The sequence below is a fragment of the Centruroides vittatus genome, unplaced genomic scaffold (assembly GCF_030686945.1).
Source record: "Centruroides vittatus isolate TY-2023 unplaced genomic scaffold, ASM3068694v2 contig_882, whole genome shotgun sequence".
In the NCBI taxonomy this organism is placed as follows: Eukaryota; Metazoa; Arthropoda; class Arachnida; order Scorpiones; family Buthidae; genus Centruroides; species Centruroides vittatus.
In genome coordinates, this window is record NW_027122574.1 from 2,791,678 (window position 1) to 2,807,700 (window position 16,023).

A 16,023-nucleotide genomic window follows, 5' to 3' on the forward strand; every position below is an offset into this window, starting at 1 on the left:
TCTTACCAGCATGCTTTCCTGTGTTCAAAACAGTAACATGCAGGAGTGGTGGATGTGTTAATGCAGCGAATGCACATTCTTGCCCAACTATATGGCACCTGGAGTGTTGAACAGTTCAAAAGTTTTGAATGAGTATCCTCAAGGGTAATCACATCCTAATCAAGTCAGCCATGTTAAGTGTGCAAATGAATTGTGTCCATGCTATTGCTGCTGCTAAAATATATGTAGTAGTTAATAGCCAAAGAAATAAAACAAATTGCCATAGTTGAGTGAAAGAATATAGGTGCTACTATAGCCATTTGCCAGCCTCATTTTTTGCATTTTTGTTCACATACTCCTTTGATATGTGATAAGCAAGAGTGTTTTTATACAAAATTACAAAATCTGTTAAAAATTCTCTTGTCCAGCAATGAAAATCTGCCATGTTTACTTTCCACAATTAAATGTGTAGATGTAAATGCAAAGATGGTTGAACTGACAAGATTTGCCTGACTGTATATCAGATTTATCTTCATGCAGACACTTTTGAGTGTGCACCTGCATGGCTCATCATAAATCTTGCAGTTAAATGTGTGCTTGTAAAGGCTGAAATTGAGTTGCTAACATAACTACTGTTCAGGTTAGCTGGATGATTCTAGTATGGATTTGCCTTAACTATGATTTTGTTCTCCCTCTTTGAAGCTTAACTCTTACACTTTTTGTTGAAAATTTCTGAAATATTGCAGAGAAGTTTGTGTATTGGGGATTGATGCTGTTAAATTTTGGTTATTAAAGGTCGATGAGATGGGGGAGATAAAGGGGGTCATGTGTATCTCAAGTAGGGTCAGACTTAATGATGATTTTAGTCATTATTAGCATTTTACAATATTTTTATAAACTCATCTGTGCATTCATTCTGTCTAAATAGTGTACATTTTTACATCAAATTGACAGTCATCATACCTTGTCATTCTTGCAATTTTTTATTAGATCAATTTGACATATTAGCATACATTATTTGTACAAAATGAATGTACCTATAATAATCCTATTTTTAAGGTATCAAGAAGTTCAAAATAAACATTCAATATAAATGTTTATTATTTTTATTAGGAGATATTTATTTTTTATTTAATATTTTTGTTATTTTAAATGTGTAAAAATTTAAAGAATTAATATTTGAATTTTTATTGAATTAGGCCAGAAAAAGGAAATTATTTGCATTTTTGAAATAATAGCGAGGTTGAGGCCGAAGTTTTCAATGCAAAAACGTATATGTTGGACGTTCTGTGCCACTTTCTTGTAAGCCTAGAAGTTTGGCAGTGGTGTTTGGAAAGTCAGTGGAATCATGCTCGACATTCCAAAGGCCATTGTGAAACTTCTAAACTTACAGGAAAGCGGTGCCGAATGTCCAACATACATGTTTTCGTGTTGAAAACTTCGGCCTCAACCTCGCTAATATAATAATAATAATAATAATTAATATTTTGGCTTTCTGTATAATTAAATCTGCTACAAGTATGTGATAACATCCAGAGTGATTTTTTTTTCCTCTTAGTATCCTTGTAAAGTATCCTAAAAATCCTTTTCTCATATCCTGTTAAAATTAAAAGGTTAATTTCTGAAGTGCAACACATGACAGATTTCTACATCAAAGCCATTTTACTTTTCATACATTCTTGCTTTTGTGCTATATTAATAACTAGAAATTCTCCTGTCAAGCATGATGAAATATTTTTAATGAGAAAGTAGAGATTGAAGAATTGAGAAGAGCTTCAAGTTGAGCTTGACATTGGAATGTTGTTTCTGCAGCCCTTGACAAAGCCATTTTTATTCAATGTTCAAGTCAGATTTCATGGTCTTCAGGAGTTTCGGTTGTTCTTATTTTTTTAGATCTAGAATTTACCTGACCAATTTTACTCTTACGCTTTTCCCTAGTGTGAGAAGCTAGGGGTTACTGATTCAGTCGGTAATCCTTTTCCCAGCATCAGTCTGATGAAGGCCACTTAGTGTCAGTGGATGGCGAATATTTCCCACATTTAGCACATCTTTCAAATTCTAGTTTCCTTTAGTTCAATTGGGGGGGTTGGCACGGTGACACACGAAATAAAGCAACCATTCAGATAACTCAACAAATTTAATACAATCAGGTTATGACTAATTAACATTTGCCCAGTTAAGAGGGTCTTTGGGACTAGATTTCCTAAGTAACTATCTACTTATAGACTGACTGACTGAGGAAAAGAGCTTACATAAATTGTTCAAGTATAATACTTCTGAGAGTTGTTTGGGAAGGGAGAGGTGTCTTCCAATTCCCTGGCTGCAGTAAGACAACTTTTCGGACAATCACCCTGAAGATCCTGGGTGCACCCTTTTTATCCTCCTGCGCTTGGAAGGAAAATCAGGTGATGTGCTTCTAAATTCAAGATGTGTCAGCATATTGGCCAGAGAAGGCTGTAAGAATTTGGCAATCTGGGCGATTTGTTGATACTTTCTGCCAGGTGAGGCGACTCTTCTTATGATATAATTTAAACAAAGTTGCCATTTTTAGAAGTCAACAACGAATGAGATTGTTGCTTTTTCTAAGATGATCGAATGTTTCGATCATCTTGTTTTATTGACCAGAGAGCAGTGGAAATGCCAGGTGGCGATCTGAGTTTTTCCACTTCATAGTTACGTGTTACAATTAATTTAACTAATTAATTGAAAAATCAAGCCAGAATCTTGCACTAGGTATTTTATTTTCCCCTTCGACAAAATAGCGAGTCTTTTTAAATTCCACATTGATAAACAAAGACGAATTGTACATACGTTAATTAGATGAGCAATAACACTCTAAATAACAGGCTCATTAGATCATTACTTGCAATTGGATAATATAATGTCATATGGTCACTAAGGAAAAATTTTTTTAAAATTTGTTAGAAGTGGCATGATAAGACCCTTTTTTTTTTAAGTTTAAATTTAATGAAGTAAGTTTAAAATACGCCATTGCTAAAATATTTTAAAATGCAACTTTAGGGAAATTCTCCTGCCAAGCATCAATGTCACATGGTCACTGACGTCACTGCAATGTATGTCACACACACAGAGATGATGGCTTTTATATTAGTAATGAATAATTTTCTAATGGATTTTTTTTAAACCAATTTAATTAAAGAAATTAAACAGTTAGAAAACAATAAAATAATGTTTTAATAGCACTTAAACTAAATTAAAACATTTCATGTATCAGTACTTTCATATCAGTAGTCAGATACTCTAAAAACTGAAAATTCTAAATGGAACCTTCGCAGCTTCCACACTAATGGTGTTCTATCCAGAATTTTTAGTTTGAGTATTGGAAGATAAGTTATTGGTTTTCAAATACTAAAACGTGTAATACACAGGTTTTCTAAAAAGAAACCAAACTTTTGCAGTAGGAAGAAAAAACTACAAGAAATATTTTCATAAATATTATTTATTTGAAATAAGACCCCTCTGCTGCAATACGATGTTCAGAATGAATAATCAGCATTTCAAACTGTAGTATTGCGACCACAGCAGCTTCAGTCTTGAGAATGTCCTTGTAATGAGTCCCTTCCATTAGAATTTTAATTTTGGGAACAGAAAATAATCACAAGAAACCAGATCAGGAGAATAGGGTGGATGGTCTAGGGTCCACAATACCTTTTCAAGCCAAAAATTGTCAAACAGCAGTTCTCGTGTAAGGGTGCATTGTCGTTCAGCAGTGTCCAGCTTCCTTGAATATGATACTGTGGTCATTTGGGACAAATTCTGTGCATGGTCTTGACCCACAATTTTTGGAAATTAAGTTTTTTGGTGAGTGCTCATCTGATAACTTCCACACAGAACTTTGATGTTTTATCAACAGGTCATGTTGGTAGCATCACATCTCATCACTAGACAATGGACATTTAGGTCCTTAAAAGTGGTGTTTTAGGCATTAAATTAGGCTCTTAAATTGTCTTGTTTAGGCTTTATAAACAAAAAATAAGCAGTCAAAATTTGCACAATGAACAATTAACATACTTATCAGGACATGATTTATTGATGAATTATTTATTTAACATACGTATTCCAAACAAAAATGCACATATTCAGAATGATGCAAACACAAAAGTATATAAACGATTATCTTTGCATTTTTTATTCATTCTGTTTTCCATAGTTAGCTTCACAATATATTACAAGCACTTTTTTCAAGTTTTCAATAGAAAAGTTGCAACATTGTTACTGAGAACTAACTTATATGCAGAGAAACAGCGTTCTACATCTACTGACAATAACAGACAGTATTTCAACCTTGAAAGAAGATGAACTGGGAATTCACTTTTGGTTTTGCTCTTCTTTCCTGCCAAAATATCAGCCACAACAAACAAGGACTTTAATCCAGTTTTCTTTTGAAGCACTGCATCCAACTTTTTCTGCAGCAGTGCCTGGTGCATCACAAAGTTTCTGCTTTGCCCTGTTGAGGAGATCAATTTGTTCATATATAGGTTCCCATTACTTTCAAGAGCAGTAATAGTATCTGCATTGAATGTGAAATGAGACTTGATGTACTGTACACCAAGTTGTTCTGAACATAAATGTCATTCAAAATTTCGTTGGCTTTAGTTATACAAATTGCATCGTTTTCTAAAGTGGCCAGAAGTTTCTTTATATCAAAGAAATGTTCACTGTAGTAGTTAACAGCCTTCAGCCAAGTTCCTCAATGAGTGAGAACAGGTTCTGGAGGAAGAACACCATCTGGGAGCATCTGCTGAAAAGCTTGCACTCTTGACAGGGCTTTAATGAACACTTTCTTGACAGAGGAGATGAGACACTTTCATTCATCTTATTGTGAGTAATATTCTTGTAAAATTTTGTTGGGTCCAGGCCATGTGGGTATAAGGGGAAATGAAGACGCTGATGCAGCTGCAAAGTCAGCAAGTCGTCCTCAGCATGCAATGCATATTGAAGGAGGTGACTTGAAGCTAGTCATTAAAAAACGACTAGCAGAGAGATGGCAAAATATGTGGAATGCACAAGTCCACAATAAACTACATGAGATCAAACCTATGATAGAAAATTGGACACATAAGCAACCCTATGACAGGAGATCCGAGGTTATTTTTACTCGTCTGAGAATTGGACATACTCGACTGACTCATCAATACCTTTTGAAGGGCGATGAGCAGCCAGTATGCCAGTATTGCAAATGTCCACTTACCATAAAACATATACTGCTCGATTGCTCTGCCTTTGAGATAATGCGTAGACAGTATCTTGGGACAGGACATTTGACAGAGATTCTGGGCCAGAGGCCCAATGTGTATAATGTATTAGACTTTTTAAAGGTTACTAATTTGTACAAAGAGATTTAACTATTTATTTATTTTTTTTTTTTTTTTTTTTTTACTTTTTTGTGTTTTGTCGTTAGTTCATTTTAATTGTGTATATACTCGTTGTTTTTATGTTGTTATTTTCTGTTGTTTTTATTTTGTTGTTATTCTATATAATATATACATACAGTGTTTAGAGAATCAACCATTTGGCGTGGCGCAGCTTGGCCATGGTGGCTTTTGCGCCATAAAACTTCAACTAACCAACCAACCAGATGAGTTTATTCACCTTCTCATATTCTACTCTGATTTGCTCTGCTACTCGATTGAGACCATGGGCCAAGCATATCACGTGAACAAGAGCAAGAAAAAAATCCTAAGTGTTTTCATGGCAGGAACCATGTATGAAGCAGCATGTGTTACGCCTACAAGAACTTTCTCTTCATCAGGAATCATTATCTTTAGTTCATTGTTCACAAAATGAGCCACTGTTTCCTGGTTAGTTTTAGTCAACTGTTTTGTGTAGATCAGGTGAGCTCTGGAGGTCCATTGGGATCAAGCCTTCCAACAATCAAGTTGACAACGTAGCATCCAAGACTGTCCATTGTTTCATCAACAGAGAACCACAAGTAAGAGTCCTTAAGATAGTCTCTTATCCTGGAAATAACATCTTTGTATGCAAGTTGCACATAATACTTTTGAAATGTCAACTCTGAAAGGACTGGTGACAGTACTTTACCAAGAAATTTCTAAAATGAGTGTTCTCCAAAGTTTTAAATGGAATATTTGCTGCTATAATAGCATGACACAAATCAGCACTAAACTCATATTTCTTTGAAGTCTCTTAAGTATGAAGGGTATTTTTTAAATAAGGTCCGTTTTTGATAAGAAAAATACTGTAAATATCGTTAAAATATATTTCTTCCCATATTCTACATACTTTTATCTACTTTTCTACTTAATTTCCATTTTTGTTCAAACATTTGTCATACCGCTCAAAAATTTTTAAAATTCTGACTTCAAAGAAATTTGCCGCCTGCCGCCAGAAGACATTAGGCCACGCCTCTTGTCTTGTATGGCAGGGTGGAGTTTTCTCAAGGTCATACAATAAGCATCAGAATTGATTGTTGTGCCTCTTGGCATAAAATCCACTAACAAAGTCCCTTTCCTGTCCCAAAAGACAGTTACCATGATCTTTCGTGCTGAAATCGAATAACAGATCGTATCTTACAGTTGGCGGGCGACTCAATTTTCTTAAACATTATAAACTTCTATAGCTCAGCACACAGACAGCTGATATGACTGAAAATGGCATCTAAACATGCACAAAGCATGCTGAAAGCAGATGCTCATGCACACTGCTGCAATTGAGCATCATTCTCATTCTCACACAAATGGACCTTATTTAAAAAATAGCCCTCGTATGTGTCAAGAGAGTCTGTTTCATTTTATATTTTCTTTCAACATTTGATTTATGCAGAGCACCTTGTGCATGTTGCGTGAGGTGGTATTTTTTTTCACTGGACACCTACAAAAACTACTAAATTTTACTATTTGTTGTTATTAATTGTTTTTAAATTACGGTAGTGAACCGAAAACCGGAATCAATTGGGGACTGGTGTTGTTCAGATTAGGGATTTGTTCTGATTATGGATTATGTACGAAAAAATATATTAACCTGTCCGATGTTCAAAATTTTCTCCGTTGCGTGTCGCTTCGTGTTGAATTTTTCTCCGTTGCGTGTTGCTTCATGTTGAATTTTCGTCGATTTTAAGCCTAACGAAAATTTTTATAATAATAATCGAGGCTATCGTATCGTTAAAAATTATTTCTGCATTTTGTACAAACAAAATAAATATATTGAAGAATATAAAAACATGAAAATTATACTTTAGAAGTAAATTTAGTATCAAAAACGTTCGATTCAGCACGACACAGTCCGACTGAAAATCGTGCCGATTACCGGCGATTCCGATTGCCGAGGTTCCGATTTACGAGTCTCTGCTGTACTTTATATTTTATATATATTAACATTATATAGTATATACAGTATGTAATTCACAGTAATATTTTAATTTATGAAAATAATTTTTTTACTGATCTTTTTATTACAGACTTGGCACAGAATAATCTTGCCATTTGACGTGTAATGGGGGAATTCTTGAAGCCATTGTTGAACTAATGAAGCTTTAGATGTTTTAACTTTTGGCACTTTCACTACAATTTTATCCACAAGTGAATACTTCAAAGACAAAAATAAAACTGATATGCAGTAGACTGTCAGGCTATTATTCTGGCAGAAGTTGGGATTTCATGACTTGGTGACAAAAGACTAGGTGTGGCTAATTGCTGTTTTTGGAGGGTGTGATGGAAGAAGAATTTGTAAGATTTTAACTGCCTTGGAATGTAAGCAGTACAGTATGTTAAGAATCAAAGTAAACCTTTGCAGAAAACGAAAATTAAAAACTTTAGTCTGTTTTCACATTTTTTAAATCTTTGTTTTGGGCAAAAATATGCAGTAATGTCAAATTAGGCATTATAAAATACCATTACAGTAGAGCATTGATTATCCAACCCCCGATTAACCAACCGCGTTTTAGTCGGCAAATTCAAATGCCCACTAGTGATGTGGCACTACAATATTTGGTTATGTCTTGGCTACTGTAATACTATTTTCGTTAAATTTTTGCATGTTTTAGCTGGCAGCACTGGCTCGACCATGACAGGGAGGCTAGTATTTAAACCAGGCCTAATACGCTATACTAATAATGTATTTTTTCATACTTTTCGGTTATCCGACCAACCCCAGTCCCCAATTAAGTTGGATAATCGATGCTCTACTGTATTTCGGTCTAAATGTTCATGGAAAGTGTTAATACAAAATCTTGGCCATTTATATGCTAAGGGGAAAAAATAGGCAGTTGCTTAAAATCCGCTTTTTACTCATCACTCATGACAATATTTTTGAGAAAATTTGAATTGGGGTAAGTCGTTTTGATGATGTCTTGAACGTGATAAATGCATGCCTGTTTTTGATTTTTGGCGAGTGAGTGTGGAACAAAGCGGGACCAGACCTTACATTTGTTCAAATGATAATGTAGTTATGTGGATAGTCCTTTGACACTTCTAACTCCTCTGACAACATTATACGGGTCACATTTAGATCCTTTCCTAATATTTGTCACATTTTATCAATGTTACTCTCCGCAGTCGATGATGAGGGTCACAAAACAACCTTTACATTTCATGCCACACAGAGGATTGTTATGAACTGATTCAAATATAATTGCACATAACTGATAATATAACATCAAAATTTTGAATTTGACCATTAATGCTAGTTGTGCTGTCTAGTTATATTTCTAGAGCAAAAGTTTGATTTCTTTATAGCTCACCTGTGTATATGTTATGGACAAAGTGATTAATATGGGCATTATGAATAATGACCAACAAAATCGGGCATTGTAATAAAGTTCAATAAATTGACCAGTTATTATGAATATTGCTATCACCTAGTCGGGCAAAGTGATGATAATACATTGAGGAGTGATCATCCGACATACGCTAGCCAATCAGAACTTACATCTTAGTTGTGCATGCGTATTGCATTTAGTACCGAATTTTAAATCTATGTGACTAGTAGTTAATCTTTCTTCTTCGACAAAAGTAACAATCATGGAGGAATCATTAAGTGATATGAATAATTGCTTTGTAAAGTGTTGTAAAAATTCAATTCCCAAAGCTCAAAATAACAAATAAAATTGAAAATCAATAATGTAAGTAAATAAAAACTGTTAATCAAGAATTCTCTTTCTGTCTCACAAAAATGTGACAGAATCTTGTATTTTTATCATCATATTGAAAAAATTTTAACATTAGATATCACTCTTTCTTGTATCTGATAAAATCACATAAATGTTAAAAAAGTTATTTTATTATATATTGAATGCTTATTAATATTTTAATAACTTCTTATTTTAGTGGGACTTTTAGATCAACCTGTAGAGATATCTGGTTCTAGAGAGAGGAAAAAAGTACAACGTTTAGAAGTCAGCTTCACTACTCCTTCTAAAGAAAAGCATGAAATTCCAGAAGGAAATGGTGAAAAATTAGGAGATTGTCCAAGAAGTAAGTCTTACTTTGATATGAAATAAGCTTATAAAAAATTATTGAAAGAAAATAAATTAAATTATTCATATTTTAGTTGAATATCAAATTCAAAAAAGTAAAGTAGAAGAATTAAAAATATTACACAGAATTCTTTTCAACAGACCTGGTTCAGTAAGTATTATTATTTATTTCTTAATATTTAGTAGTATTGTATTACTTGGGAAAAAATCTTATATATAGTTTACATTTTATTTTTCAAAAATAAAATAATCATGATGAATCTAAAGGGTACATCTAACAGTATATCTAACTTTTTTGGAAACATTATTTATTTTTAAATTTCTGAAGAATAAAATTTATTTCATACAAAATAAAAATAACTGTACTTAATTCAAATAATTTAAGTTAACAAAATAAATTTTAAATTATGTAATAAATAAATTAAAGCAGTGAAAGATTGTTAAATAAACACTTACAGAATAAATTTTTCCTATTTACTAACACACAGTGATTCAAAATTTAAACAACTTTCAGAATTCTTATGTGAAAAAATCCTGTGTTCTGAATATTTATGAAAACCATAACACAGGAGTTTTTTCTGTGGTGTAGATTTTTTAAAAAAAGTTTAGTTACAATTTTCTGTTTACAAAGTGAAAGCTTGCATGACAAAAAAAAAAAGTGATAAATAGAATGAGATACTATAATAGGGTGTGCACTTTTCAAAACTAATAGGTGGTGCTAGTATCTAGTTTATGGATTGGTGGCTTTCTGTTTCATCTATCGTGCTGTGTAAATAGTGTTTAAAAATTGCTTTTTTAGTTATTTAGGTATTCTTGAAGTGCCAGTTAATTGTTGTTTGCCTCAGTGCCAATGATAAAAAGCATCCAGGTCAGAAATTTTATAAATTTCCGAATGATTCAATAAGAAAAACAAAAGGGCAATAAAGATAAAAACTGTGTGGAAATCAGTTGATACACTCGAATCTGTAGCAGGCAAAATTGTAAGGAGAGTTAATTTTGAATAGTTTAGAGTAATAATACTCTACAAATGTAAATATATTTTTAACAAACAATTGAATGGAAGGTTATTACATCACCCTTGGTATTATAATAGCCAATCATTTTAAACTTTTGAAATCTTAACAGTTTGTTTTAAACACTAATAACACAATGCCAAGAAATAGTGAACTTTCAGAGGGTGAAATTTGAAATATGTATGTATTACAGGGTGCTGGAAAGTTTCAGAGAAATAGCTACAATAATTAATCATTCTAAAATTGCTGTGGCCAATGTATAGACAAAACAAGAAAATTATGGAAAATGGAGAGAAGTGGATGCAATAGAAAATTAACTGACAGATAAATGAAAGGTTTTCTACCTTACAAAACAACAATTAGCAGTTATCTACTAGACAGGTAGTTACTAATTTACCAAAATCTGCCCCATGTGATGTGTTTGTGATAATAACAACATAAAATACTGAAAAATGAAAGTGATATCTGAATTTGATACCAGTTCACAAGCAAAAAAAAAGACTTCAATAGGTTAAATCTGTCATGAGCTGGACCAAGGAGTGCAAAAAGTTGTTTTCTGATGAAAAAAGTAGAATTTAGATGGACTAGATGGTTATGGATGTTATTGTCATGATGTGAAAAGAGAATCCAAAGTTAGAATGAGTAGTTAGTTAGGAGATGACAGTAGTGTAATGGTTTGGGATGCTTTTGGATTTAATGGGAAAACTGATATTGTAATTATTGATGAAAAAAATGGATTCTTCAAAATATCAGGATATGTTAAAAAAATAATGCAATTGCATTTGGACCTTTAATTGGTGGAAGTAATTGGATATTTCAATGAGACAATGCTCCACTCCATGCATCAAAATAAACTAAGATCCAGTATATTAATGAAAACATTTTAAAAAAGTATTAAACTGGCTTTCTAGATCTTAGTCCAACAGAAAATTTTTGAAGCCTAATAACAAAAATAGTTCAGTCAAAATAAGCATTATCATCAAGTAAACCAGTTAAAATTACCAATTATGGATACTTGAGAAAATATTGAAGTGTAAAACAATTGCAAAAATTGATTATACAAACTATGCCTGATAATATTTGGTGTTATTCAAATGAAACAAGGTTTAACTAAATATTAAATATGAATTTTGCCAAAAATATGGTGTCCTTATAATTATGTTACATTTTAAAATGCAGTTAATTTCAAAAACAGTTTAAAATTATTTTAATTATCATCAAACATTAATGACAATGATTTTTAAAATTGTTTTGTTTTGAAATTTTAGATACATAATAATAAAGTATATTACAAATTGAAGTTGAGTAATTAAAACTAAATTACAAGACTGAAAACAAAAGCCAACAACTGTAAAAGCATCAGTTTATACTTATTTTAAGTTTGTATATTTTTCTAAAAGTTCTGCCTTTGTTCCTGTTTCTTGTCCCCTAATTCATTTAATTTCGTTTGTAATTCAGCAACTGTTATATCATTTAAGTCCATGTTTTTATAAGTACAGTAGTCGTTAATCTGAACCCCAGAAATCCGAATGATTTTCAGTCAAACTGTGTCGTGCGGAATCGAACGTTTTTGATACTAGATTTACTTCTAAAGTATAATTTTCATGTTTTTATATTCTTCAATATATTTATTTTGTTTGTACAAAATGCAGAAATAATTTTTAACGATACAATAGCCTCGATTATTATTATAAAAATTTTCATTGGGCTTAAAATCGACGATAAATTCAACGCGAAGCGACACACAACGGAGAAAAATTTTAACATCGGATAGGTTAATATATTTTTTTGTACATAATCAGTAATCCGAACAAATCTGAACAACCCCAGTCCCCAATTGATTCAGATTAACGACACTCTACTGTAGATTAAAACTTCCTGTTCAGTTTCCACTGTTTACTCATCACTGGAAATTAAGTATAAATCAAACTGATGCTTGCGCTGCAAGTGATGAGATTTAAATCATGTATTCCTCCATTTTTACGTAAAAAGTTGCAATGTGATTTTGAGTATTTATCTGAAGATTGCATGTGTTTAGGCTCGAAATTTACCAAGATATGAATTTTTAACATATTCGTGAATTTTAGATCACACTGTAGATGAGTTTCTTGACTCACAACACTGTAGTCCAAACAGAATTTGGTTACAAGTCAATTTATATGTCTTTATTATTATAATATAGTATAAATTGATACAAAATTAGTTTTTTTGTTTAAAACAGTGTTTATGAATTATTAAGATTTCTTTGTATAATGAACATAGTTATCAAAGATTAATTGTAAATTGAAGAGCATCTGTAAATGAATAATAATACACAAATATTTATTTATCTGTTTAGTTAGCATACATGGTAATTGTCTTATAATTTAATTTGTATTTCAAACATTTCTGATTTCAGATTTTATATCTAATGATTAAAAACCATTATTAATCAGTGCTGATCTAATATGAAACTGTTTGTATCATGCATATGTTACTTCATTCTAATTTTCAGTTCTCTTGTATGCATGTAGATTTTTAAGAACTTAACATATTTCAAAAATCTATTTTTACTTTCCTGGCTGTTATACATAATAGAAGGAAAGTATGGTGATCGGTCAAAAAAAAATGACACGCCCAAGAATTTTTCCTTTTTGGACTTAGGACACTTTGAAATGTCGAAATACAAAAAAATCTGGGAGTAATTTCTGTGTGATTTTGTTCACCCTCTTTGAAGCTTAATAACTCCTGTACTTTTTGCTGAAAATTTCTGAAATTTTGCAGAGAGGTTTGTGTATTTGAGGGATTGATGCTAGTACATTTTAGTGATTTGAGGCTGTGAGGGGGTGGGGATATAATGGGGGTCATATGTATCTCCAGTAGGGTCAGACTTAATGACAATTTTACACATTATTAGCATTTACAATTTTTTTATAAAACCCATCCCTACCTCAAAATTAATCTTTATTTTTTTTACTATTATAAAATGGCAAAAAGTTTTAAATAAAATATGATAACAGATGGCACCACCAAAATTTTAAATCTTGTTGAGAAAGTTGAGCAAACTCATTGCTAGTTTATTTAGAATTATGGTTTTAATGTGTCCGGTATACAATTAGCATAAACTAATGTTTAAGTTGATAATGAATCTGGTAGAAAGAACTCTTGCTTCCATTGATATAACAATTTAAAATAAAATTCTTTCAAAGGACCTTAAACATAGTCAAAACTTTAGCAGCTAAAATATTAAACTGTATGTAGTTATAAATTAGTACACTATTAAAAATATCTCTTATTCAAAGGCAACTATTAGCAGAATAAATCCAGTAACTTTTTTCGTTTTATTATTATTTGAATAACAATGCCACACATGAAACATTCCTGTGTTATTTCAACATTCAGTAAAGAGTGACAATGCTGAATAGACAGCAACTTTTCAATTCTACTTCTTATCTTTTTTCAATAGACAGTGCTCTTACTATTAGAGGTTCTGTCTGAAACTTTTTCATCTTGCAGTTGCACTTTTTGTTAGCATAAATATGATATATGCTTTTATCATGTGTTTTCCTGTCTCAAAATATATTAAATGATTTGAAAAGCCACTTATAGTTTAACCAGAATAAAGCATAGAGGCACAGCTAACATAATTAAAGTACTTTGTGAAAATATCTAATTTTAATTTTAAAAATAATTATATCATTTTTAAAATTACAATTATTTGATTAAATGATTTAATCATTTTGCAAGTGTGTATTTTTTGTTTTTATTTTCAAACAGGGAATTGAAATTAGGAAGAACTTGAGAAGGTTTAATGGGTTTCCTTTTACGAAAGAATCTTCGGAATTTGAGAAGAAAAAAAATAATCTTGACAAGTATGTAAAACCTTAAATTGTGTCACAGAATTTGTTTGCTTAACACGTTAACTGCCATCTGACATGCCGGCTGATGTACTAGTTAGCGCCTCACAGAGCCATCTGACTGCTGGCCGTCATCCGATATCGCTATAACCAATGTACAGTAGTTTTACTCAAGGTTAAATTATCCTGGCTTTGTAAGATTTTGTTTTATATCCTAGTGGTGGCCTCTTGCGGACGTCTTATGAAGTTGATTTCTGACTACCGACTGTCGAACCACCCCGTGAGGCTCATGAAGAGGTTCAACGGCGGTTGAACTACTTTATCTGATGGTGTTTTTTTTTTAATAGTGAATAGTTAAAACAAGGGAAAAATATCGAAAACTAGTCTAATTATTCTCTTTTGTTACATATAAAGTAATTAATATTAAATATTCTGTGGTTTTATAGTCTCTGGTTTCAGGCCATACAACAGCCAGTCATCGTTGATATATTTTTTTTATCTTCACTCTACCGATCGTTATATAATGACCCTTCTATTTATATCATAATAAAATATTAAATATTAAATTTTCTCATTGTGGCCTAAAAAAACGGAAAATATCATATTACAGTTAGCCTGATAAAATGCAAAATATCATATTACAGGTGGCAGTTAACATGTTAAACATAAATTTTTAATGGACATATTTTAGAAATGTTTAGGATGTAGCTTTTTTCGGTGATTCAGTCTCTCTCAATTCAGGATAAAGTCTGACAATGTGCTCGAATAAATAATAATAGTAAGACACGATTATTAAAGTAATGAAAGAGATGATACAATACTGTATTCTGCTGATATTATACAATCTGATACTTGGTTCTGTCTATATTATACAAGTATTCATATTAAATGAAAGCCTGAAAACCTATTGATTTAGGGAATATTCACTTTGTTTATAAAAAAAATTCCAATTTAAATATAAAGAAGTAAAAGTTAACAAATTAATTTATGGGCTTCTTTCAGATCTGGGCTTTAGACATCTGTAATTGTCAAGTTTGTTTAAGCTTGATTCTGGACCTGTTTTTAAGAAAAAATTCAAATACACTTTGAATAAATTAAAAATTGTATAGAAAAGTTTTCAGATTTAAAAATCATTGCCAAATCACAACAGGATCGAAGTAACACAAAATTTAACAATAAAATCACCAGACCTGGCAAAATTGCTTGCATGTTGCCAGGCTTCACAGCACCCCCTACCAAGTTGGTGGCAAATCATAAGCAGAGAAGACACACTATTTGTGGATTAGTTTTACAGCATGATATGTCTATTGCTGCATTTAAATGTCTGTTGTGGAAAAACAATGTAAAAGATGCATATCAAAAAGAAAGAAAAATCAGAGCTTCAGTTTATAAAACTGATTCTGATGTATTGGGTTAAGATCTGTTATCTGTAATTAAAAATTTATTTAATAAATTATTGTAAATATTTTTGAAAATTGAAGGTTATTAATGTGCAGGTTTTTTTTTGTATAATTATGAACTAGTGATTTAACATGTTTTTTCCTGTATTCTAAAATGATCTGAGACCAAGACACTGTCTCAGATCATTTTAGAATCATATCAGATCACTTTAATAATCGTGTCAGATTTACAGACTCAGATCAATACAAATTACAAGAAAGGACATGACCTACAATTATACAAAAAAATTTTTCCATTCCCATGGTTAAAAAATTTAATTATTTCATTAAATTATTAAATT

At 31.6% G+C, this 16,023-nt stretch overlaps 1 protein-coding gene and 1 long non-coding RNA gene across 4 annotated transcripts in view; one reads left to right on the forward strand and one right to left on the reverse strand.

The window, feature by feature from the left end:
- LOC136983464 (uncharacterized) overlaps positions 1-16,023 on the reverse strand; it is a 370,671-nt gene that overhangs the window by 36,346 nt on the left and 318,302 nt on the right. The gene's annotated exons all lie outside the window — the stretch shown is intronic.
- Positions 1-16,023, forward strand: part of LOC136983455 (protein DEK-like) — a 64,416-nt gene that overhangs the window by 18,981 nt on the left and 29,412 nt on the right. For all 3 annotated transcript variants that reach the window (XM_067280196.1, XM_067280197.1, XM_067280195.1), the window contains exons 3-5: positions 9,285-9,431; positions 9,508-9,584; positions 14,203-14,297. In XM_067280196.1, coding sequence (XP_067136297.1) covers positions 9,285-9,431; positions 9,508-9,584; positions 14,203-14,297 — 319 coding nt within the window. The remainder of the gene's footprint in view (positions 1-9,284; positions 9,432-9,507; positions 9,585-14,202; positions 14,298-16,023) is intronic.